Source organism: Pseudoliparis swirei, chromosome 8, assembly GCF_029220125.1.
Source record: "Pseudoliparis swirei isolate HS2019 ecotype Mariana Trench chromosome 8, NWPU_hadal_v1, whole genome shotgun sequence".
In the NCBI taxonomy this organism is placed as follows: domain Eukaryota; kingdom Metazoa; phylum Chordata; class Actinopteri; order Perciformes; family Liparidae; genus Pseudoliparis; species Pseudoliparis swirei.
The window spans coordinates 23,644,269-23,670,784 of record NC_079395.1 but is presented as its reverse complement, the minus strand read 5'-3'; the positions used below and the strand labels follow the sequence as shown (position 1 = coordinate 23,670,784).

Here is a 26,516-nt window from a genome sequence, read left to right as displayed (position 1 = left end):
GACCCCGTCTACCTGTCTCTAGACCCCGTCTACCTGTCTCTTGGACCCCGTCTACCTGTCTCTAGACCCCGTCTACCTGTCTCTAGGACCCCGTCTACCTGTCTCTAGGACCCCGTCTACCTGTCTCTTGGACCCGTCTACCTGTCTCTTGGACCCCGTCTACCTGTCTCCTAGACCCGTCTACCTGTCTCTGACCCCATCTACCTGTCTCTGACCCGTCTACCTGTCTCCTGGACCCCGTCTACCTGTCTCTAGACCCCGTCTACCTGTCTCTAGACCCCGTCTACCTGTCTCTAGACCCCGTCTACCTGTCTCTAGACCCCGTCTACCTGTCTCCTGGACCCCGTCTACCTGTCTCTAGAGCCCGTCTACCTGTCTCCTGGACCCCGTCTACCTGTCTCTAGAGCCCGTCTACCTGTCTCCTGGACCCCGTCTACCTGTCTCTAGGACCCCGTCTACCTGTCTCTTGGACCCCGTCTACCTGTCTCTAGACCCCGTCTACCTGTCTCTTGGACCCGTCTACCTGTCTCTAGACCCCGTCTACCTGTCTCTAGGACCCCGTCTACCTGTCTCTTGGACCCCGTCTACCTGTCTCTAGACCCGTCTACCTGTCTCTGGACCCGTCTACCTGTCTCTAGACCCGTCTACCTGTCTCTAGACCCCGTCTACCTGTCTCTGACCCCGTCTACCTGTCTCTTGAACCCCGTCTACCTGTCTCCTGACCCGTCTACCTGTCTCCTGACCCCGTCTACCTGTCTCTTGGACCCCGTCTACCTGTCTCTGGACCCGTCTACCTGTCTCTAGACCCCGTCTACCTGTCTCCTGACCCCGTCTACCTGTCTCTAGGACCCCGTCTACCTGTCTCTAGACCCCGTCTACCTGTCTCTTGGACCCCATCTACCTGTCTCCTGGACCCCGTCTACCTGTCTCCTGGTCCCGTCTACCTGTCTCCTGGACCCGTCTTCCTGTCTCTGGACCCCGTCTACCTGTCTCTAGGACCCCGTCTACCTGTCTCTAGGACCCCGTCTACCTGTCTCTAGGAACCTGTCTACCTGTCTCTAGACCCCGTCTACCTCTCTCTTGGACCCGTCTACCTGTCTCTAGGACACCGTCTACCTGTCTCTAGACCCCGTCTACCTGTCTCTTGGACCCGTCTACCTGTCTCTAGACCCCGTCTACCTGTCTCTAGGACCCCGTCTACCTGTCTCTAGACCCCGTCTACCTGTCTCCTGGAACCGTCTACCTGTCTCTGGACCCCATCTACCTGTCTCTAGACCCCGTCTACCTGTCTCTTGGACCCGTCTACCTGTCTCTTGGACCCCGTCTACCTGTCTCTAGGACCCCGTCTACCTGTCTCTAGACCCAGTCTACCTGTCTCCTGGACCCTGTCTACCTGTCTCTTGGACCCGTCTACCTGTCTCTAGGACCCCGTCTACCTGTCTCTAGACCCCGTCTACCTGTCTCCTGGACCCCGTCTACCTGTCTCTTGGACCCCGTCTACCTGTCTCTAGGACCCCGTCTACCTGTCTCTAGACCCCGTCTACCTGTCTCTAGACCCCGTCTACCTGTCTCTTGGACCCCGTCTACCTGTCTCTTGGACCCCGTCTACCTGTCTCTAGACCCCGTCTACCTGTCTCTAGACCCCGTCTACCTGTCTCTGGACCCCGTCTACCTGTCTCTAGACCCCGTCTACCTGTCTCTAGACCCCGTCTACCTGTCTCTAGATCCCGTCTACCTGTCTCCTGGACCCGTCTACCTGTCTCTAGACCCCGTCTACCTGTCTCTAGACCCCGTCTACCTGTCTCCTGGACCCCGTCTACCTGTCTCCTGGACCCCGTCTACCTGTCTCTAGACCCCGTCTACCTGTCTCTTGGACCCGTCTACCTGTCTCTTGGACCCCGTCTACCTGTCTCTTGGACCCGTCTACCTGTCTCCTGGACCCGTCTACCTGTCTCTAGACCCGTCTACCTGTCTCTAGGACCCCGTCTACCTGTCTCTAGACCCCGTCTACCTGTCTCTTGGACCCCGTCTACCTGTCTCTAGACCCCGTCTACCTGTCTCTAGACCCCGTCTACCTGTCTCCTGGACCCCGTCTACCTGTCTCTAGACCCCGTCTACCTGTCTCTAGACCCCGTCTACCTGTCTCTAGACCCGTCTACCTGTCTCTAGACCCCGTCTACCTGTCTCTAGACCCCGTCTACCTGTCTCTAGACCCCGTCTACCTGTCTCTTGGACCCCGTCTACCTGTCTCTAGACCCCGTCTACCTGTCTCTTGGACCCGTCTACCTGTCTCTTGGACCCCGTCTACCTGTCTCTAGACCCCGTCTACCTGTCTCTGGACCCCGTCTACCTGTCTCTAGACCCCGTCTACCTGTCTCTAGACCCCGTCTACCTGTCTCTTGGACCCGTCTACCTGTCTCTTGGACCCCGTCTACCTGTCTCTTGGACCCGTCTACCTGTCTCTTGGACCCCGTCTACCTGTCTCTGGACCCCGTCTACCTGTCTCCTGGACCCCGTCTACCTGTCTCTAGACCCCGTCTACCTGTCTCCTGGACCCGTCTACCTGTCTCTAGACCCCGTCTACCTGTCTCCTGGACCCCGTCTACCTGTCTCTTGGACCCCGTCTACCTGTCTCTTGGACCCCGTCTACCTGTCTCTAGGACCCCGTCTACCTGTCTCTTGGACCCGTCTACCTGTCTCTAGACCCCGTCTACCTGTCTCTTGGACCCCGTCTACCTGTCTCTAGGACCCCGTCTACCTGTCTCTTGGACCCGTCTACCTGTGTCTTGGACCCGTCTACCTGTCTCTAGACCCCGTCTACCTTTCTCTAGACCCCGTCTACCTGTCTCTTGGACCCCGTCTACCTGTCTCTAGACCCCGTCTACCTGTCTCCTGGACCCGTCTACCTGTCTCTAGACCCTGTCTACCTGTCTCTTGGACCCGTCTACCTGTCTCTTGGACCCCGTCTACCTGTCTCTTGGACCCCGTCTACCTGTCTCTAGACCCCGTCTACCTGTCTCTAGACCCCGTCTACCTGTCTCTAGGACCCGTCTACCTGTCTCCTGGACCCCGTCTACCTGTCTCTAGACCCCGTCTACCTGTCTCTTGGACCCCATCTACCTGTCTCCTGGACCCCGTCTACCTGTCTCCTGGACCCGTCTACCTGTCTCCTGGACCCGTCTACCTGTCTCTAGGACCCCGTCTACCTGTCTCTAGGACCCCGTCTACCTGTCTCCTGGACCCCGTCTACCTGTCTCTAGGACCCCGTCTACCTGTCTCTAGGACCCCGTCTACCTGTCTCTAGACCCCGTCTACCTGTCTCTTGGACCCGTCTACCTGTCTCTAGGACCCCATCTACCTGTCTCTTGGACCCGTCTACCTGTCTCTAGACCCCGTCTACCTGTCTCCTGGACCCCATCTACCTGTCTCTTGGACCCGTCTACCTGTCTCTAGGACCCCGTCTACCTGTCTCTAGACCCCGTCTACCTGTCTCCTGGACCCCGTCTACCTGTCTCTTGGACCCGTCTACCTATCTCTAGGACCCCGTCTACCTGTCTCTAGACCCCGTCTACCTGTCTCTTGGACCCGTCTACCTGTCTCTAGGACCCCGTCTACCTGTCTCTAGACCTCGTCTGCCTGTCTCCTGGACCCCGTCTACCTGTCTCTTGGACCCGTCTACCTGTCTCTAGGACCCCGTCTACCTGTCTCTAGACCCCGTCTACCTGTCTCCTGGACCCCGTCTACCTGTCTCTTGGACCCGTCTACCTATCTCTAGGACCCCGTCTACCTGTCTCTAGACCCCGTCTACCTGTCTCTAGGACCCCGTCTACCTGTCTCTTGGACCCCGTCTACCTGTCTCTAGGACCCCATCTACCTGTCTCTAGGACCCCGTCTACCTGTCTCTAGACCCCGTCTACCTGTCTCTTGGACCCCATCTACCTGTCTCTGACCCGTCTACCTGTCTCTAGGACCCCGTCTACCTGTCTCTGGACCCCGTCTACCTGACTCTAGACCCGTCTACCTGTCTCTTGGACCCGTCTACCTGTCTCTAGACCCCGTCTACCTGTCTCTGGACCCCGTCTACCTGTCTCTAGGACCCCGTCTACCTGTCTCTAGACCCCTCTATCTGTCTCTAGACCCCGTCTACCTGTCTCTAGGACCCCGTCTACCTGTCTCTAGACCCCTCTACCTGTCTCTACCTGTCTCTAGACCCCGTCTACCTGTCTCTAGACCCCGTCTACCTGTCTCCTGGACCCTGTCTACCTGTCTCCTGGACCCCGTCTACCTGTCTCTAGACCCCGTCTACCTGTCTCCTGGACCCGTCTACCTGTCTCTAGACCCCGTCTACCTGTCTCTAGACCCCGTCTACCTGTCTCTAGACCCCGTCTACCTGTCTCTAGACCCCGTCTACCTGTCTCTAGACCACGTCTACCTGTCTCTAGACCCCGTCTACCTGTCTCTTGGACCCGTCTACCTGTCTCTAGACCCCGTCTACCTGTCTCTTGGACCCGTCTACCTGTCTCTAGGACCCCGTCTACCTGTCTCTAGACCCCGTCTACCTGTCTCCTGGACCCCGTCTACCTGTCTCTAGACCCCGTCTACCTGTCTCTTGGACCCCGTCTACCTGTCTCTTGGACCCGTCTACCTGTCTCCTGGACCCCATCTACCTGTCTCCTGACCCATCTACCTGTCTCTGGACCCCGTCTACCTGTCTCTAGACCCGTCTACCTGTCTCTAGACCCCGTCTACCTGTCTCCTGGACCCCGTCTACCTGTCTCTAGACCCCGTCTACCTGTCTCCTGGACCCCGTCTACCTGTCTCCTGGACCCGTCTACCTGTCTCCTGGACCCGTCTACCTGTCTCTAGGACCCCGTCTACCTGTCTCCTGGACCCCGTCTACCTGTCTCTTGGACCCCGTCTACCTGTCTCCTGGACCCCGTCTACCTGTCTACCTGTCTCTAGGACCCGTCTACCTGTCTCTAGACCCCGTCTACCTGTCTCTTGGACCCGTCTACCTGTCTCTAGGACCCCATCTACCTGTCTCTTGGACCCGTCTACCTGTCTCTAGGACCCCGTCTACCTGTCTCTACCTGTCTTGGACCCGTCTACCTGTCTCTAGACCCCGTCTACCTGTGTCTTGGACCCGTCTACCTGTCTCTAGACCTGTCTCTTGGACCCTCTACCTGTCTCTGGACCCCGTCTACCTGTCTCTGGACCCCGTCTACCTGTCTCTGGACCCCGTCTACCTGTCTCTAGACCCCGTCTACCTGTCTCTTGGACGTCTACCTGTCTCCTGGACCCGTCTACCTGTCTCCTGGACCCGTCTACTGTCTCCTGGACCCGTCTACCTGTCTCTAGACCCCGTCTGACCTGTCTCTAGACCCCGTCTACCTGTCTCTTGGACCCGTCTACCTGTCTCTAGACCCCGTCTACCTTTCTCTAGACCCCGTCTACCTGTCTCTAGACCCGTCTACCTCTCCTGACCCGTCTACCTGTCTCCTGGAAGCTCCCTGTCTACCAATGTGTCTCTGGACTCTCTCTTGTTAGACCTTAGTCCTGATAGCGGACTCATCTCTGTACTGGTCTTGTTAGACCTTAGTGCTCATAGAGGACTCATCTCTGTACTGGTCTTGTTAGACCTTAGTCCTGATAGAGGACTCATCTCTGTACTGGTCTTGTTAGACCTTAGTGCTCATAGAGGACTCATCTCTGTACTGGTCTTGTTAGACCTTAGTCCTGATAGAGGACTCATCTCTGGACTGGTCTTGTTAGACCTTAGTGCTGATAGAGGACTCATCTCTGTACTGGTCTTGTTAGACCTTAGTCCTGATAGAGGACTCATCTCTGTACTGGTCTTGTTAGACCTTAGTGCTCATAGAGGACTCCTCTCTGTACTGGTCTTGTTAGACCTTAGTGCTGATGGAGGACTCCTCTCTGTACTGGTCTTGTTAGACCTTAGTGCTGATAGAGGACTCATCTCTGTACTGGTCTAGTTAGACCTTAGTGCCGATAGAGGACTCATCTCTGTACTGGTCTAGTTAGACCTTAGTCCTGATAGAGGACTCATCTCTGTACTGGTCTTATTAGACCTTAGTGCCGATAGAGGACTCATCTCTGTACTGGTCTAGTTAGACCTTAGTCCTGATAGAGGACTCATCTCTGTACTGGTCTAGTTAGACCTTAGTCCTGATAAAGGACTCATCTCTGTACTGGTCTTGTTAGACCTTAGTGCTGATAGAGGACTCATCTCTGGACTGGTCTTGTTAGACCTTAGTGCTGATAGAGGACTCATCTCTGTACTGGTCTTGTTAGACCTTAGTCCTGATAGAGGACTCCTCTCTGTACTGGTCTTGTTAGACCTTAGTCCTGATAGAGGACTCATCTCTGTACTGGTCTTGTTAGACCTTAGTCCTGATAGAGGACTCATCTCTGTACTGCTCAGACTTTGGCATTAAACCGTCAGAATGACAACATCGTGGAGAAGCTGATGGCTCTGCAAATGAAATTGGATCGATTTGAAATCCTATTGGCAAACGGGAGGAAAATGGAGGAATAGTAGGTGCGCAAAATTGAAAATGCAGCTACTGGAAGACCAAACAATCCCAATCTTATCTGCTTTCGGCTCCCTCTACCAGGACGGGCCTTGGCCAAGGCCGTGACTGGAACAACAACTCCCGAAGATCACTGAAGCGAGACTCTCTCTCATTCCCTTCCCCTATCCACAGACACCTGTGGTTGTTTCTCCCAGGACCCTTCAAGGCCATCTCCATGGCAACGACCATCTTGCGGTCTGGGAACTTTGTCTGTTGTGGACTGGGGGAGGACGATACATCAGGCCACTCACACACAACCATCACACTGAAATGCACTCACTAACCCCCATCCCACGCCCGCCTGCTTTGCCCCAGGGTGACAGGGCCAGGGGTCTGTGTCAGCGCCGTGGCTGCTGCCAGACGGGCTGGCTGCTTGTCGGTGCTGGTTACCTTCTGCCCCCAATGGCGGGGCTATCGCCCAGTCTTTGGCTTACCTCCCCTCCCCCCCTTCCTACGCGTTGCAAGTCATGTCTAAGATGTATGTGCTTATGTGCAATGGTGTTTTTTGTTTCTCCTGCTCACACTGTACCTCTAGGGGCATAGTCGGGGGGTGGCTTTTCTTTCTCGCCTCTCTTCCCTCATGTTATGCTGTAATCTTTCATCCACCCTTTCCAAGATGGCGCCATTCGGCGCCGGTGTCTTAGTCTTGTGAATCTTGCACCTTCCGCCAAAAAAAGTTCCTCGTTTGTTTGTGAAAACATTCTTTGGCAATAAACCTGTTTCTGATTCTGATTCTGATTCTGATAGTGGACTCATCTCTGTACTGGTCTTGTTAGACCTTAGTGCTGATAGAGGACTCATCTCTGTACTGGTGTTGTTAGTTTTCTTCTCTTTTTCTCCTTGCGGGTTGTCTTTGAGAAGTTGTTCCTGATCCGATGTTAGGTCAAAGGTCAGGGACGTCACATCTGTTCAGACCGTGAAGCCCTCTGAGGATCATTTGTGATTTTGGATCTCTACAAAATAAATGTAATTTAATGGATTATTGTGTTCATTATCATAAACATATGACTTTATATTCTTGCACGTTAGTCTAAGTTTGTACCTGATATGCTTGGGAAGTCTTCGTCTGTGCTCTGCAGAGCGTCGCTACGAGAGGATGAGGAGTGAAGTCTCTGGAAGCCCAAGTCATACCCAATCCACTCACTCCCATCCCCCGGCTCTATCTTTAACAATATGTTCCCTCACATCCTCCCTCTGCCTGAAGAAGTTGCCGCTCTCCGTCTCGCATGTCACCAGAAACGTTCCGCTGCAGTGACATCATCAGGGTCATGATGTCACCGCCAGCGTGTGAACGGTGAGGAGGCTAAACCGCCACGTCAGATATGATCGCCCCTCATGTTGAACAGTGAGGGGGTTGGATTGGGATTTGTTGTGTGTGTGTGTGTGGGGGGGGGGGGGGGTTGGGGGAGGGGACTCTTTTGTGATGCTTTTTAATGCACTATGCCACTTTGGACAAACCAACACTCAAGCTAACGATGGCGTATTGTAACTAAGTACTTTACTTCAGGAGAATAACATCTCAGAGTGTTTCTATTTCATGCAACCTTCCACTTCACTACATCTCAGAGGAGAATATTGTACTCTTATACTCTAGTTACTTTATTTAGCTCTAGTTAATAAAATAAAACACAATAGACTGATAAACGCTATATTAGCATAGGTTAAAGCACCCAGCGGCAGCTAATATATAGTAAATGAGCTCCACCTTTACGAGCTGCTCCATTAGAGAGATGGACATACCAAACTACGTCTTCTCTACGCTGTACTGAGGAGTGACTTCAGAGGCTCACCGGAGCTGTGTGAGTATTCTCTCCTCTGCAGCGAGGTAGTGGATCCTCTCCTCCTCCATCCCAGCTCTCCGTCGGTACACCGCCTCCTCAGACTGAGCCAGCCGGTCGTACATCAGCACCACCAGCTCCTGACCCGCCATCCGCAGCACCGAGGTCACGCTCTCCTGGTTGGAGAGCTGGGACACAGGGAACCACTCAGGAGCTTTACGTGGGTTGTGGTGGCTTCACTCAGGCACACACACCATGCAGGTAAAGGTCTCTGTGGTCCGGGAGACTTGAGACTTTTATAGTCCTCCGACCACTCAAAGCTCTCTGACACGAGATGTCGTCATTTACCCGTTCACACCCATTCACACACTGGTGGGAGGAGCTACCATGTAGGGTACCACCTGATGGGAGGAGCTACCATGTTAGGTACCACCTGATGGGAGGAGCTACCATGTAAGGTACCACCTGATGGGAAGAGCTACCATGTTAGGTACCACCTGATGGGAGGAGCTACCATGTTAGGTACCACCTGATGGGAGGAGCTACCATGTTAGGTACCACCTGATGGGAGGAGCTAACATGTTAGGTACCACCTGATGGGAAGAGCTACCATGTTAGGTACCACCTGATGGGAGGAGCTACCATGTTAGGTACCACCTGATGGGAGGAGCTACCATGTTAGGTACCACCTGATGGGAGGAGCTACCATGTTAGGTACCACCTGATGGGAGGAGCTAACATGTTAGGTACCACCTGATGGGAGGAGCTACCATGTTAGGTACCACCTGATGGGAGGAGCTACCATGTAAGGTACCACCTGATGGGAAGAGCTACCATGTTAGGTACCACCTGATGGGAGGAGCTACCATGTAAGGTACCACCTGATGGGAGGAGCTACCATGTTAGGTACCACCTGATGGGAGGAGCTACCATGTTAGGTACCACCTGATGGGAGGAGCTACCATGTAAGGTACCACCTGATGGGAGGAGCTACCATGTTAGGTACCACCTGATGGGAGGAGCTACCATGTAAGGTACCACCTGATGGGAGGAGCTACCATGTGGTACCACCTGATGGGAGGAGCTACCATGTAGGTACCACCTGATGGGAGGAGCTACCATGTAGGTACCACCTGATGGGAAGAGCTACCATGTAGGTACCACCTGATGGGAGGAGCTACCATGTAGGTACCACCTGATGGGAGCTACCATGTGGTACCACCTGATGGGAGGAGCTACCATGTAGGTACCACCTGATGGGAAGAGCTACCATGTTAGGTACCACCTGATGGGAGGAGCTACCATGTAAGGTACCACCTGATGGGAGGAGCTACCATGTAGGGTACCACCTGATGGGAAGAGCTACCATGTAGGGTACCACCTGATGGGAAGAGCTACCATGTTAGGTACCACCTGATGGGAGGAGCTACCATGTTAGGTACCACCTGATGGGAGGAGCTACCATGTTAGGTACCACCTGATGGGAGGAGCTACCATGTAAGGTACCACCTGATGGGAGGAGCTACCATGTAGGGTACCACCTGATGGGAGGAGCTACCATGTAGGGTACCAGCTGATGGGAGGAGCTACCATGTAGGTACACCTGGTGGGAGGAGCTACCATGTAGGTACACCTGGTGGGAGGAGCTACCATGTAAGGTACCACCTGATGGGAGGAGCTACCATGTAAGGTACCACCTGATGGGAGGAGCTACCATGTTAGGTACCACCTGATGGGAGGAGCTACCATGTTAGGCACCACCTGATGGGAGGAGCTACCATGTGAGGTACCACATGATGGGAGGAGCTACCATGTAGGGTACCACCTGATGGGAGGAGCTACCATGTAAGGTACCACCTGATGGGAGGAGCTACAATCTGATGGGAGGAGCTACCATGTAAGGTACCACCTGATGGGAGGAGCTACCATGTAAGGTACCACCTGATGGGAGGAGCTACCATGTAGGGTACCACCTGATGGGAGGAGCTACCATGTAAGGTACCACCTGTCCATCAGGACTAACATTCATACAGTGCAGGAACACGTGTCTTGTCCAAGGACAGATCGACGTGGACTAGAGGAGCCGGGGATCGAACCGGCGATCCTCTGATTGAAGGAGAGCAGAGTCACACCACAGGAATGCACTACTGTTTTCTTTTTGTTGCATTTCCTTTAACAGTCCTGTGGTAAATGATGGCAATGCATTGTCCTTGAATCCTGATTCTAAATTAAGTAAAAAAAGACATCAAGACATCACACCGTCCATCTCAGCTAGTACTATGATGGTGACGATGATGAAGGTTGCTGTGGCCTTGACTCCATCAGTACCTGGAGGTGTCTGAGGTGGTTGAGTTGCAGCCGCAGATCATACACGTCACTCTTTGCTAACGCCAAGCTCTGCTGCAGCCCGCTGTAGCGCTGGGGAGGGGCCGGGGGCGCCAGAGGGGCGCGGCTGAAGCTGTCCATCACAGCAGCCGGGACCCGAGGCTCAGCTGCCACTCCTGAAGGACAGAGGAAGGTCATCATCATAACCAGAGCACCAGCATGTAGTCGGTGGCAGGTAATGTTATCGTTAGTCATCTCACCGGCTTTGTTGAGGAGTGTGCGTTCAATATCGCCACTGAAAACACACACACACAGTTACATAACCATCCTCCATCCAGCAGATTTGACAAAGACCTCATGTCACGTTGGAACCTGAACTAATCCAAGTCTGCAGGGAGCAGCCTGGATACACGCCACCGGTTGCCAGTCAGGGCACATACAGACCGACAACCATTCACGCTAACATTACGGCCAATTAAGAGCCTCCGATTAACCTGAGACCATGTGTTTGGACGGTGGAGAACCGGAGAACCCGGAGGGAACCCACGCTGACATCATGCAAACGAAATACATAACTGCCGGACTGGGAACCGAATCCTGGGCCCTCTTGTGGTGACGTGCTAGCCACTACATCCCTGTGCAGCCACTACTCTATTATCATTATGAACAATTAACAAAGACATGAGTGGATGTGCTGCTGTTAGATTAAAGGCATGAACAGACCTGACGGTGTCCTTGACCCCGTGGACGTCTGGTCCAAGAGACAGAGATCTGTGCACCAGGCCTGCCAGACTGGCTATCTGCTCCTCCATGGCTTTCATCCTCGCACTGCAACATAGAGAAACAAGCATCCATCCCATTGAAACATCAGGTAGCTTGGTATCAGGAGGACTTCTGAGCTTATTATGCTTGTACGGACAAACCCTTCAGTAATGTTCATCAAACGGAACGGAAATGGAGAAAATCTAAAGACGCTGACGACCTGCCCGCCTACCGATCTCTCCTCTCCTCCTCCTCTCCTCCTTCTCTCCTCCTTCTCTGCAGACAAAAGCTCTTTCTACCAAACTAGAATTCTAGGGAAAGGCTCTCCCACCCACGACCTTAAGCAACTCTGCGTTAGCCCCGCCCCCGACTGCCAGGAAACGTGTGACGCTCGACAGTCAACTCTCCCTGACGGCCAACAAGTACTGCAACAACTCGTTCCTGTAGGTCCACGCTGCACAACATCAGGAGACGGGTGGAGATTTTTTTTTTTTCAACTCCAAATTTTCTGGGAGCCATATGTCGTCACCGGAAGAGCCATATATGGCTCGCGAGCCATAGGTTCCCGACCCCTGGTTTAGAGCATGTTCTACTGCACACCTGTGTTCTGATCAACAAAGCCGAAAGAGGCTTCCAGAAGATCGTGAAGTGCTCGTGGCTGCAGGAGTCAAGGCTTCACAAACAGCTTGAAGAACTCTGATGGACACATTTATTTGCCGTGTTAACGACTCGGACAGTGAAATAATCTTGGTTTCATCAAAAGTTTAGGAATACCAATAATCTGTCTCTGGACCGTGAGTGTGGAATAAAGTTTGGTTGATAGTATTATGTAATTCATATGAGGGTTAGGGTTTCGTATTCAGCTCTGTCCACTGGACACGATGCTGATGCGGATCCTCAGTGAGTATTCATGTTCACAGATCTGCTACTTTAGCGTCACATTGAAGGAATGACTCACCTCTGGGCGCTGCTGGCGGTCACATGACCATGACACAGTCTCTCAGGTTGTCCCAGAGGGCTCTCCAGAAACACAGACGAGGGGGAGGATGACGAGCCGCTCGCTCTTCTTCTGGGTACGATCTCCACCGAGCCTTCCTGGCTGTCCCGGCGCAGGGACCGGCGGATACGTGACATCCTCTCTGGAGACACCGGGCCCACCCCTCCGACGCTCTGTCCCTCTATCATCCGGACCTCGTGGACTCGGTGAGGGGACGGGGGCGGGGTCTTGGATCCCAGTGGAGGAAGCTGGCTGTCGCCATACTTCCTGCTCTTCTGCCTGCATGGTGGAACATCAGCTGGTTACAGGATGGCCGGTCCCCACCGGTACAACAGATGCGATTGTCTTCCTGAGGTCTGAACTGACAATAACAAACTCATGTGTGAAGAGCAATGCAGACCATGTGTTCCTATCGATGACATGATACGGGTTGCCTTGTGGATCTGCAGCCCGAGTGGAGACAGCTAGGTACTGTGTGCTGCACCATGGCAGCAGGATGAGGCCGCTTTATGACCGCCTGACCTCTGATGTCACAAAGTCAAAGTAACTGGGCTATGTGTCCAGACTCTGGGTACGTGCCTGCGTTGGCTCTAGATGTGTGTGTACCTGTGGAGGAAGCGGGTCTGCTGCTCCAGGCTCTCTCCGTAGACCAGTAGGGGTTTGATGGAGGCCCGGTACTGCCGCAGCCCCCCTGGGAGCCCCGTGACCCCAACGTCCACCATGTCTGCAGTGATGGACGGAGGAGCGCTGCACTGGGCGGAGGCCATGCTCAGGCCACCCCCCCCTCTGTCCTGCAGGGAGGAGCAGTAGGAGTCTGGGTAATATGGTCCTCCTTCTCCACGCAGCACCAGGGCCATGGTCCTACTGCTGCCAGCGCCCTCATCTGTCACACACACACACACACACACAGGATCAGATTATAATATGTTTTTAAAGATAAATGATATCGTTGTCAGCAAAGGTCCAGCCTCCACACCTCTGTGTCCAGGAAGCACAGACACATCACTGAGTATGACACTGTGGTGGCTGGGGCGTGGTTAGGCTCAGCTGTGGAGGGGAGTGAGGGAGTGGCTCAGGGAACAGGTGCTGGGAAGAGGCCTAATTAGCATCAGCTGTAGGGAATCAGGCTGATGCCCATAAGGCCTCTTCCCAGCACCTGTTCCCTGAGCAACTCTCCGCCGCAGCTGAGCCTAACCACACCCCAGCCACCACAGATACTCTCCCATGTGTGATCCTACACACTGAAGGAGGGGCTGCTCCGCCATGAGGGAACTCAACACATCACCATGTAGTATACACATGGACTATACACATGTACTATACACATGGACTATACACATGTACTATACACATGGACTATACACATGTACTATACACATGCACTATACACATGCACTATACACATGCACTATACACATGTACTATACACATGCACTATACACATGTAGTATACACATGGACTATACACATGTAGTATACACATGCACTATACACATGGACTATACACATGTAGTATACACATGTACTATACACATGTACTATACACATGTACTATACACATGTACTATACACATGTAGTATACACATGTACTATACACATGGACTATACACATGTAGTATACATGTACTATACACATGTACTATACACATGTAGTATACACATGCACTATACACATGGACTATACACATGGACTATACACATGTAGTATCCACATGCACTATACACATGGATTATACACATGTAGTATACACATGGACTATACACATGGACTATACACATGTAGTATCCACATGCACTATACACATGGACTATACACATGGACTATACACATGTACTATACACATGTAGTATACACATGCACTATACACATGGACTATACACATGCACTATACACATGGACTATACACATGTACTATACACATGTACTATACACATATTACTATACACATGTACTATACATGGACTATACATGTACACATGGACTATACACATGTAGTATACACATGCACTATACACATGGACTATACACATGTAGTATCCACATGCACTATACACATGGACTATACACATGTACTATACACATGTACTATACACATGTACTATACACATGTACTATACACATGGACTATACACATGTACTATACACATGTAGTATACACATGTACTATACACATGGACTATACACATGTACTATACACATGTACTATACACATGTACTATACACATGTACTATACACATGTAGTATACACATGTACTATACACATGTACTATACACATGTACTATACACATACTATACACATGTACTATACATGGACTATACACATGTACTATACACATCTATACACATGGACTATACATGTACTATACATGTACTATACACATGGACTATACATGTACTATACACATGTACTATACACATGGACTATACATGGACTATACACATGTACTATACATGTACTATACACATGTAGTATACACATGTACTATACACATGGACTATACACATGTAGTATACACATGTACTATACACATGGACTATACACATGCACTATACACATGTACTATACACATGTACTCTACACATGTAGTATACACATGCACTATACACATGGACTATACACATGCACTATACACATGGACTATACACATGTACTCTACACATGTACTATACACATGGACTATACACATGCACTATACACATGGACTATACACATGGACTATACATGTACTATACACATGTACTATACACATGTACTATACACATGTACTATACACATGGACTATACACATGTACTATACACATGTAGTATACACATGTACTATACACATGGACTATACACATGGACTATACATGTACTATACATGGACTATACATGTAGTATACACATGGACTATACACATGTACTATACACATGTAGTATACACATGTACTATACACATGTACTATACACATGGACTATACACATGTACTATACACATGTAGTATACACATGTACTATACAATGCACTATACACATGGACTATACACATGTACTATGCACATGTACTATACACATGCACTATACTATACACATGTACTATACACATGTACTATACACTATACACATGTACTATACACATGTACTATACATGTACTATACATGTACTATACACATGGACTATACATGTACTATACACATGTAGTATACATGTACTATACACATGGACTATACACATGGTATACATGTAGTATACACATGTACTATACACATACTATACACATGGACTATACACATGTACTATACACATGTACTATACTATACATGTACTATACACATGTACTATACACATGTACTATACACACATGTACTATACACATGGACTATACACATGTATACACATGTACTATACACACTATACACATGCACTATACACATGTACTATACACATGCACTATACATATACACATGTACTATACATGTACTATACACATCGACTATACACATGTAGTATACACATGTACTATACACATGTACTATACACATGCACTATACACATGTACTATACACATGTACTATACACATGGACTATACACATGTACTATACACATGGACTATACACATGTACTATACACATGTAGTATACACATGTACTATACATGTAGTAATACATACTATACACATGGACTATACATATACACATACATGTAGTATACAGATGTACTATACACATGGAGTATACATGTACTATACATGCACTATACACATGGACTATACACATGTACTATACACATGTACTATACACATGTACTATACACATGTACTATACACATGCACTATACACATGGACTATACACATGTACTATACACATGGACTATACACATGTACTATACACATGGACTATACACATGTACTATCCACATGCACTATACATGGACTATACACATGTAGTATACACATGTACTATACACATGGACTATACACATGCACTATACACATGTACTATACACATGTAATTTACACATGGACTATACACATGTACTATACACATGTACTATACACATGTAGTATACACATGTACTATACACATGTAGTATACACATGTACTATACACATGTACTATACACATGTACTATACACATGGACTATACACATGTACTATGCACATGTACTATACACATGGACTATACATGCACTCTACACATGTACTATACATGTACTATACACATGGACTATACACATGTACTATACACATGTACTATACACATGTACTATACACATGCACTATACACATGTACTATACACATGTAGTATACACATGTACTATACACATGGACTATACACATGTAGTATACACATGTACTATACACATGTACTATACACATGCACTATACATGTACTATACACATGGTATACATACTATACACATGGACTATACACATGGACTATACACATGGACTATACACATGTACTATACACATGGACTATACACATGTACTCTACACATGTAGTATCCAGATGTACTATACACATGTAGTATACACATGTACTATACACATGGACTATACACATGTACTCTACACATGTAGTATCCAGATGTACTATACACATGCACTATACACATGCACTATACACATGCACTATACACATGTACTATACACATGGACTATACACATGTACTATACACATGGACTATACACATGTACTATACATGTATACACATGTACTATACACATGTACTATACACATGCACTATACACATGTACTATACACATGCACTATACACATGTACTATACACATGTACTATACACATGTACTATACACATGGACTATACACATGTACTATACACATGGACTATACACATGTACTATACACATGTACTATACACATGTAGTATACACATGTACTATACACATGCACTATACAAATGTAGTATACACATGTACTATACACATGGACTATAGTACTATACACATGCACTATACACATGTACTATACACATGCAACTATACACATGTACTATACATAATACTATACACATGTAGTATACACATGTACTATACACATGGACTATACACATGGACTATACACATGTAGTATCCACATGCACTATACACATGTACTATACACATGTATTATACACATGTAGTATACACATGTAGTATCCACATGCACTATACACATGTACTATACACATGTACTATACATGTACTATACACATGGACTATACACATGTACTATACATGGACTATACACATGTACTATACACATGTACTATACACATGGACTATACATGCACTATACACATGTACTATACACATGGACTATACATGTACTATTATACACATACACATGACTATACACATGTACTATACATATGTACTATACATGTACTATACACATGGACTATACATGTACTATACACATGGACTATACACATGTACTATACACATGTACTATACACATGTACTATACACATGGACTATACACATGTACTATACACATGTAGTATCCACATGCACTATACACATGTAGTATACACATGGACTATACACCTGTACTCTACACATGTACTACATACTATACACATGGACTATACACATGGACAATACACATGCACTATACACATGGACTATACATGCTACATGTACTATACACATGTATACACATGTACTATACACATGTACTATACACATGGACTATACATGTACTATACACATGCACTATACATGTACTATACATGGACTATACACATGTACTATACATGGACTATACACATGTACTATACACATGTACTATACAGATGTACTATACATACTACACATGCACTATCACATGTACTATACACATGTACTATACACATGCACTATACACATGTACTATACACATGTACTATACACATGTAGTATCACATGCACTATACACATGTACTATACACATGGACTATACATGTACTATACACAGTATACACATGTACTATACATGTACTATACACATGGACTATACACATGTACTATACACATGCACTATACACATGGACTATACATACTATACATGTACTATCCAGATGTACTATACACATGTACTATACATGGACTATACACATGTACTATACACATGTAGTATACACATGGACTATACATGTACTATACACATGTACTATACACATGGACTATACACACATGCACTATACACATGTACTATACACATGTAATTTACACATGTACTATACACATGGACTATACACATGTACGCTACACATGTAGTATCCAGATGTACTATACACATGTACTATACACATGGACTATACACATGTACTATACACATGCACTATACACATGGACTATACACATGTACTATACACATGTACTATACACATGTACTATACACATGCACTATACACATGGACTATACACATGTACTATACACATGTACTATACACATGCACTATACACATGTACACATGTATACACATGTACTATACACATGGACTATACACATGGACTATACACATGTAGTATACACATGCACTATACACATGGACTATACACATGTACTATACACATGTACTATACACATGCACTATACACATGTACTATACACATGGACTATACACATGTACTATACACATGTAGTATCCAGATGTACTATACACATGTAGTATACACATGTACTATACACATGGACTATACACATGTACTATACACATGGACTATACACATGCACTATACACATGTACTATACACATGGACTATACACATGTACTATACACATGTACTATACACATGTACTATACACATGTACTATACACATGTACTATACACATGTACTATACACATGTACTATACACATGTACTATACATGGACTATACACATTCACTATACACATGTACTATACACATGTACTATACACATGTACTATACACATGTACTATACACATGTACTATACACATGTAGTATCCAGATGTACTATACACATGCACTATACAAATGTAGTATACACATGTACTATACACATGTACTATACACATGCACTATACACATGTACTATACACATGGACTATACACATGTACTATACACATGGACTATACACATGCACTATACACATGCACTATACACATGCACTATACACATGTACTATACACATGTATTATCCAGATGTACTATACACATGCACTATACACATGGACTATACATGCACTACACATGGACTATACATGTACTATACACATGACTATATACATGTACTATACACATGTATATACAGATGTACTATACACATGCACTATACAGCATACACATGTACTATACACATGTAGTATACACATGTACTATACACATGGACTATACACATGTACTATACACATGTACTATACACATGGACTATACACATGCACTATACACATGCACTATACACATGTACTATACATGCACTATACACATGTACTATACACATGGACTATACACATGTACTATACACATGGACTATACACATGTACTATACACATGGACTATACACATGTACTATACATGTATATCATACTATACACATGTACTATACACATGTACTATACACATGCACTATACACATGTACTATACACATGGACTATACACATGTACTATACACATGGACTATACACATGTACTATACACATGTACTATACACATGTAATTTACACATGTACTATACACATGCACTATACACATGTACTATACACATGGACTATACACATGTACTATACACATGCACTATACACATGTACTATACACATGTAGTATCCAGATGTACTATACACATGTAGTATACACTATACACATGTAGTATACACATGTACTATACACATGCACTATACACATGTACTATACACATGTAGTATACACATGCACTATACACATGTACTATACACATGTAGTATCCAGATGTACTATACACATGTAGTATACACATGCACTATACACATGGACTATACACATGTACGCTACACATGTAGTATCCAGATGTACTATACACATGCACTATACACATGTACTATACACATGTAGTATCCAGATGTACTATACACATGTAGTATACACATGCACTATACACATGTACTATACACATGTAGTATCCAGATGTACTATACACATGTAGTATACACATGCACTATACACATGTACTATACACATGTAGTATCCAGATGTACTATACACATGTAGTATACACATGCACTATACACATGCACTATACACATGTAGTATCCAGATGTACTATACACATGTAGTATACATGCACTATACACATACTATACATGCACTATACACATGTACTATACATGGACTATACACATGTACTATACACATGGACTATACACATGGACTATACACATGTACTATACACATGGACTATACACATGTACTATACACATGCACTATACACATGTACTATACACATGGACTATACACATGTACTATACACATGGACTATACACATGTACTATACACATGTACTATACACATGCACTATACACATGTACTATACACATGCACTATACACATGTACTATACACATGGACTATACACATGTACTATACACATGGACTATACACATGTACTATACACATGTATTATCCAGATGTACTATACACATGCACTATACACATGTACTATACACATGGACTATACACATGTACTATACACATGCACTATACACATGTACTATACACATGTAGTATCCAGATGTACTATACACATGTAGTATACACATGCACTATACACATGTACTATACACATGTAGTATCCAGATGTACTATACACATGTAGTATCCACATGGACACAGCTCACCGGGCCTCACGTCCCTCCTCTCCAGGATGGCACCACCGCTGCTGCTGCTGCACACGGAGCTGGACCGCCTCACGCCCGACAGCCGTTCCCGTGGTAACGTGACGCTGCCTCGGTCCCCCATCACCGCCCCCCCCCCTGCTGCGCTCCCTCCGCCGTACGCCATCCTGGAGGGGGATGTGGGCATGGAGCGCACCATGGGTGGAGACATGGAGCCCTGCAGGTGGTGCAGGGCGCCGTGGACCGGACTGGGACTGCTGTACAAGACCTCTTTGGAGATCTACAAGAAACCACCAGGGTCAGTATCCTGATGCATGGGAACGCACACACTGAAGAGTTCACTTCCTCTCAGGCAAGTGTGTCCTGAAAAACCTTCTAGAACCTTCTGGAACCTTCTGGAACGTTCTGAAACCTTCTGGAACCGTCTAGAAACTTCTGGAACCTTCTAGAACCGTCTAGAACCATCTAGAACCGTTTAGAACCTTCTAGAACATTATGGAAACTTCTGGAACGTTCTGAAACCTTCTGGAACTGTCTAGAATCTTCTGGAACCGTCTAGAACCGTCTAGAACCGTTTAGAACCTTCTGGAACCTTCTAGAACCTTCTGGAACCTTCTAGAACCTTCTGGAACCGTCTGGAACGTTCTGGAACCTTCTGGAACCACTTTATTGACATGCAGCGCGATGAGGAAACTTCAGACACGTCAACAGACAGATAGATAGATAGATAGATAGATAGATATATACTTTATTAATCCCCAAGGGGAAATTTGTCGAGCTCCCAGCAGCTCCCACCGACTGGAATTAACCCAGTGCAGGAAAAACGGCTTTTACAGAGAAGCCCTGTGTCGGCATGCAGGTGTGTGTGTGTGTGTGTGTGTGGTAAAAGCTCCCAGCATCAAGCTGCATGGTGACTCACTGACTTCATGAGAGCATTTTGACGCTTGCAGCTTCTTCTGTTTCTTTCTGTCACCACAGACTCAGCAGCTGTTGGACCCTGCCGGGCTGATCCAGGACCAGCCGGTTCTGCTGCTGAGTTCACCTCACAACGTGTTTTAACTGCATCACGTCCCGGCCAGAGGACACATGTCTGTTTACACGAAGTGCACAGCAGGAGGTTGTGTGTGGTCATGTCTACCCTTCCTGTCAACAGTCCCATTATTGCTCTGGAGGTTCCCTTTGTCAGAACCAGTGGACAGGTCTGGACCTGTTCAGGTCTTCAGAGCGCGTGGTCCCACTGAGCCGGTTTGACAAGTCGGGTATGGCATCATGGAGCTCTGGCAACCGGTTCCCCGACGTGTCCTCAGCCTACTCGTGTTCTGCTGTTCCTGAACCCTCTGGGACACCTCCTGGGACACCTCCTCCTGCATGTGGACCCGGTACGGCTCGTCTGACATCTATTGCAGCTTCATCCCTTGCCCAGCAGGGGGCTGAAGGGCCCAGGAGATGGTGTCACCCAGCAGGCTGTGGCCTTCAGACCTCATCCAATCAGAACACAGTGCTGATGTAGCACAGGGGGCTCCAGTAACCTTGTTAGGTTAGGGGACTAGGGCACTAGGGCACTAGGGGACTAGGGGAGTAGGGGACGAGGGGAGTAGGGGACTAGGGGACTAGGGCACTAGGGGAGTAGGGGAATAGGGGACTAGGGGAGTAGGGTACTAAGGGACTAGGAGACTAGGTGAGATGCAGCTCCCTGCCGTTTCTCCTTATGTGGGGCTACTTCTGACTTGTTAGTTTTTTAGGTAAAAGTTAATCTACGATGAAATAATGAAAAGCTCATATGATGCTGAGACATCCCACAACACGTCTCACGTCTCACGTCTCACGTCTCCTGTCTCCTGTCTCACATCTCCTGTCTCCTGTTTCCTAGAGTCTGATCCTTAGTTAAGTTCACAGTGGGTGGGCTCACCCTGAGCTTCGTGGCGGCCGGCCTGCCGTGGCGTGGGGCGTCTCTGTGATACACCTTCACACAGGAGTGTGAGGGGATGTTTCTAGAAGTAAGCAGAGCACACAGGACAGCTTCATGTGATGAACCACCATGTAGACTTCAGGGAGCGGGGGAGGGGATCAGGTCTCCATGAGGAGGTGACTGGACTCTCATCAAACAGACATTTGAAATGTGAAGCTGAAGTTTGTTGGTAAACAGTCACGACTCTCCTCTGGCTCTGGGTGGAGGCCTCCGTCACCAGCCCTTCACCTGGGAGGGACATTGACGTAGTACTAACGGCCTCACCTGACGTCCTCCAGGTCGTAGTAGACGTTGCGGTTGGGGTCTTTGATGTAGACGGCCATGTTGGGGGACTGCAGCATCTTCATGGAGAGCTGCTGAGGGAAGGCGCTGACCAGCAGAGCCTCCAGGGCCCCGGGGCCGCTGGGCTCAGGCATCCACACCTGCCTGGTCTCCCCCCCGTACTGCAGGAACAACACACCTGGAACACACACGTGCACACACACACACACACACACACACACACACACACACACACACACACACACACACACACACACACACACACACACACACACACACACACACACACACACAGAGGGCTTCAGTGTCTCCCAGGACTGCACAGTGTGACGGTAGAGGCTCATCTGAGTTCTATCTGGGGCATCATGTCCTCTGAAGCACCTGAACGCACCACGGTGATGGTAGTGGCCGTAGAGAGCATCGACCTGTGTTTCTAAAATGTTGTACTTCTTTACTGTATTCTACTGTTTCTTGACTGAACTCTACTGTTTCTTGACTGAACTCTACTGTATTCTACTGTTTCTTGACTGAACTCTACTGTTTCTTTACTGTATTCTCCTGTTTCTTGACTGAACTCTACTGTTTCTTGACTGAACTCAACTGTTTCTTTACTGAACTCCACTGTTTCTTTACTAAACTCTACTGCATTTCTTCCCTGTGCTCTCCTGTGTGTATCTACTGACCATATTGTCCACACATAGCAGGCTTGATAGTCATCTCACATCTGCTGCAGTAAATAATAGTTTAAAAGTCAGATCTCACCTTCTGGTCTCGACTCAGACTTTACAGGTGTTTGCCTGTGTGTGAGTGTGTGTGTTTGCCTGTGTGTGTGTGTGTGTGTGTGTGTGTCTCAACCTACCAGGTGGCCTCGCTCTGGTCTCGCCACTGGACCGGCCCACAGGTAGACTGGACCTGGCTCTACTGCCCCTTGTAAAGGGTACCGTGGGGGGCAGGACCTCTCCATCAGACATGGTCTCTGAAGCCAGAGGGTCCTGCTGCTCTACCAGGTCCAGCACACCTGCAGAGACGGGGCTTTCAGTGGAGCAGGGACTCCTCACCTGGATGGACTGGAAGAGAAGAGCAGAACACCACTCGGGTTAGATCGGTGGCAGCCGATTGAACTTAACACCAGTAAGTAAAAGACCCAGCAGAGGGTTTGGCCTGGACGCAGGAGGTCCACTTCTTCTCTTCCCCTCAGGGCAGTTCACTACAACCCAGAGTTCCTGACCAGAGGTGAGTGCCAGAACTCTTTCTTCACCATGACGGTCCGGTCTCAGCTGCTTCAGGAGACCCCTAGGCAGGGCTCCAGACTAACTTTTTTAACTAGGAGCACAGTCGCTCCTAACTTAAAATGTTAGGGGCGCAAGCAGAAAATTTAGGGGCGCACTTTTTCCTGGGTCAAAATGGGTCTTGGGTGGTCCCAAAAATTTTTGCGCTATCGCGCACCTTCTATTCATGCAGTCGAGCTATTGAGTGCGTGATCAGCAGCTGGCCGCTCTGCCGTGATACGCGCACACAGGTGAGCACACCTCCTTGAAACATACTATTGAGAACATATTCGCTGACATGAACCTGATGAACACAGTTGTTTTGTTTTTCAACGCAGACTTTTTTGCCTTAGGCGCTCGGGATTTGTCATGGCGCTCAGGAAAACGGCTTAGGCGCCCAAATTTTCTCTGCAGGAAAAACCCTGACACACTATAAATCGACTTGCAAAGTTTTCCCATCATTTTACTGTATTACTGATAAATAATTTGACAATATACAATCTTATGCCTGTTTGCCTTCATGAACTGCAAAACATTCACAACAGAGAACTCTTCAGAAGTTACTGTATTGAGTTTAAACATATTTGAAGAAAACATACCTTGAGCATGTGCATGTTGCGCCGATGTGGCCAATCAAAACATTTGTTGGTTTCTAGAGATGCACCGATCAGGTTTTGGTGCAGATCACTGAAATCAGTATCTGCCGATCACCGATAATACGATCACCGATCACTGAAATCAGTATCTGCCGATCACCGATAATACCGATCACCGATCACTGAAATCAGTATCTGCCGATCCGATAATACCAATCACCGATCACGGTGTTGATTGAAGCATTCTATTTATTGTGTAGCATTATTGCCTAGGACTATGAGGAAATACATATATAAAGCAACTCAAACATTAAAGAAATTACCGATTTCTTTAAACATTTAGAACTTTACTTTGAAAATTTCCTAATTGATACATTAAAATTGTTTGATTGCTATTGTAGGATTTCAGATATGTATGGAACACATCTGCATCATTCATTTCCTGGAACTCTTGGGAAATCTATATACAGGACTTTTCTTAACATACAAAGACTGACTAATTTTTATAAACTCTTCCTTGGTACAGTAAACATTTTTAATGTTAGCATAATTTAAGCTAAATCTCAGAAACTATCTATAAAGATACAACATCAGTTCATTGTTTACTTTTATATGTTAGTGTATGATTTGTCGACATCTTATTTTGATAAACGGATGTTGTTTCACGTAGTTCTTTCCGCTAACTTTGCAAAACCGGATGTTGTCACTTAAATCCTTCCGCTAACGTTATCAAAACCCTCGCGCGCTCCAGATCGAATGCGTTTACCGTGAGCATCAGTCTATAGGGGCAGACATGTGAGAGTCGGCTGAGTCGACCCAGTGATTCAACTCGGGGCGGGGCGCGCTCGGTGGTGAGGATCCCCTCGTGGACCTCTCACTCTGCGGCCCTCCGCTGCAGTGCGCCTCTTTTCACACATTAGCCCCCCCCCCCCCTCTCACACACAGGCCAGCCTTCTTCTTCTTCGGTTTTCGTCTCCTTTCTTCTTCTTCTGGAGTTAATGTCGGTTAGCAAACCAGTCATTCAGGCATTACCGCTAACTATAATGGGCTGAAGTGTAGAACAAGTTTGTAAACAACAAAAATATTTAATAACAAAAAAAAGAAATCTGCTAATTTACTGGTCGCGCATGCGTGAGTT

At 47.3% G+C, this 26,516-nt stretch overlaps 1 protein-coding gene across 1 annotated transcript; it reads right to left on the bottom strand.

Moving 5' to 3' along the window:
- Positions 1 to 8,379: 8,379 nt before the first annotated feature.
- LOC130197619 (sickle tail protein-like) lies at positions 8,380 to 25,099 on the bottom strand. The gene is made up of 11 exons (XM_056420372.1): positions 24,961 to 25,099; positions 24,374 to 24,907; positions 23,497 to 23,692; positions 23,173 to 23,254; positions 21,267 to 21,543; positions 13,062 to 13,338; positions 12,417 to 12,734; positions 11,420 to 11,524; positions 10,957 to 10,991; positions 10,700 to 10,872; positions 8,380 to 8,559 (listed from the first exon to the last, which is right to left on the bottom strand). The coding sequence occupies exons 2-11, from the start codon at positions 24,483 to 24,485 to the stop codon at positions 8,380 to 8,382; spliced, it is 1,755 nt and encodes a 584-aa protein (XP_056276347.1). The 5' UTR covers positions 24,486 to 24,907; positions 24,961 to 25,099.
- Positions 25,100 to 26,516: the final 1,417 nt, after the last annotated feature.

Excerpts from the sequence above, each read along its gene's own strand:
- LOC130197619 (XM_056420372.1), bottom strand. The coding sequence starts at position 24,485 with ATGTCTGATGGAGAGGTCCTGCCCCCCACGGTACCCTTTACAAGGGGC. Across the intron at positions 13,339-21,266 it reads GAGGAGGGACGTGAGGCCCG|ATGAGGGCGCTGGCAGCAGT; the intron begins GTGAGCTGTGTC and ends TGTGTGTGACAG. Across the intron at positions 8,560-10,699 it reads ACCACCTCAGACACCTCCAG|CTCTCCAACCAGGAGAGCGT; the intron begins GTACTGATGGAG and ends CCTGTGTCCCAG.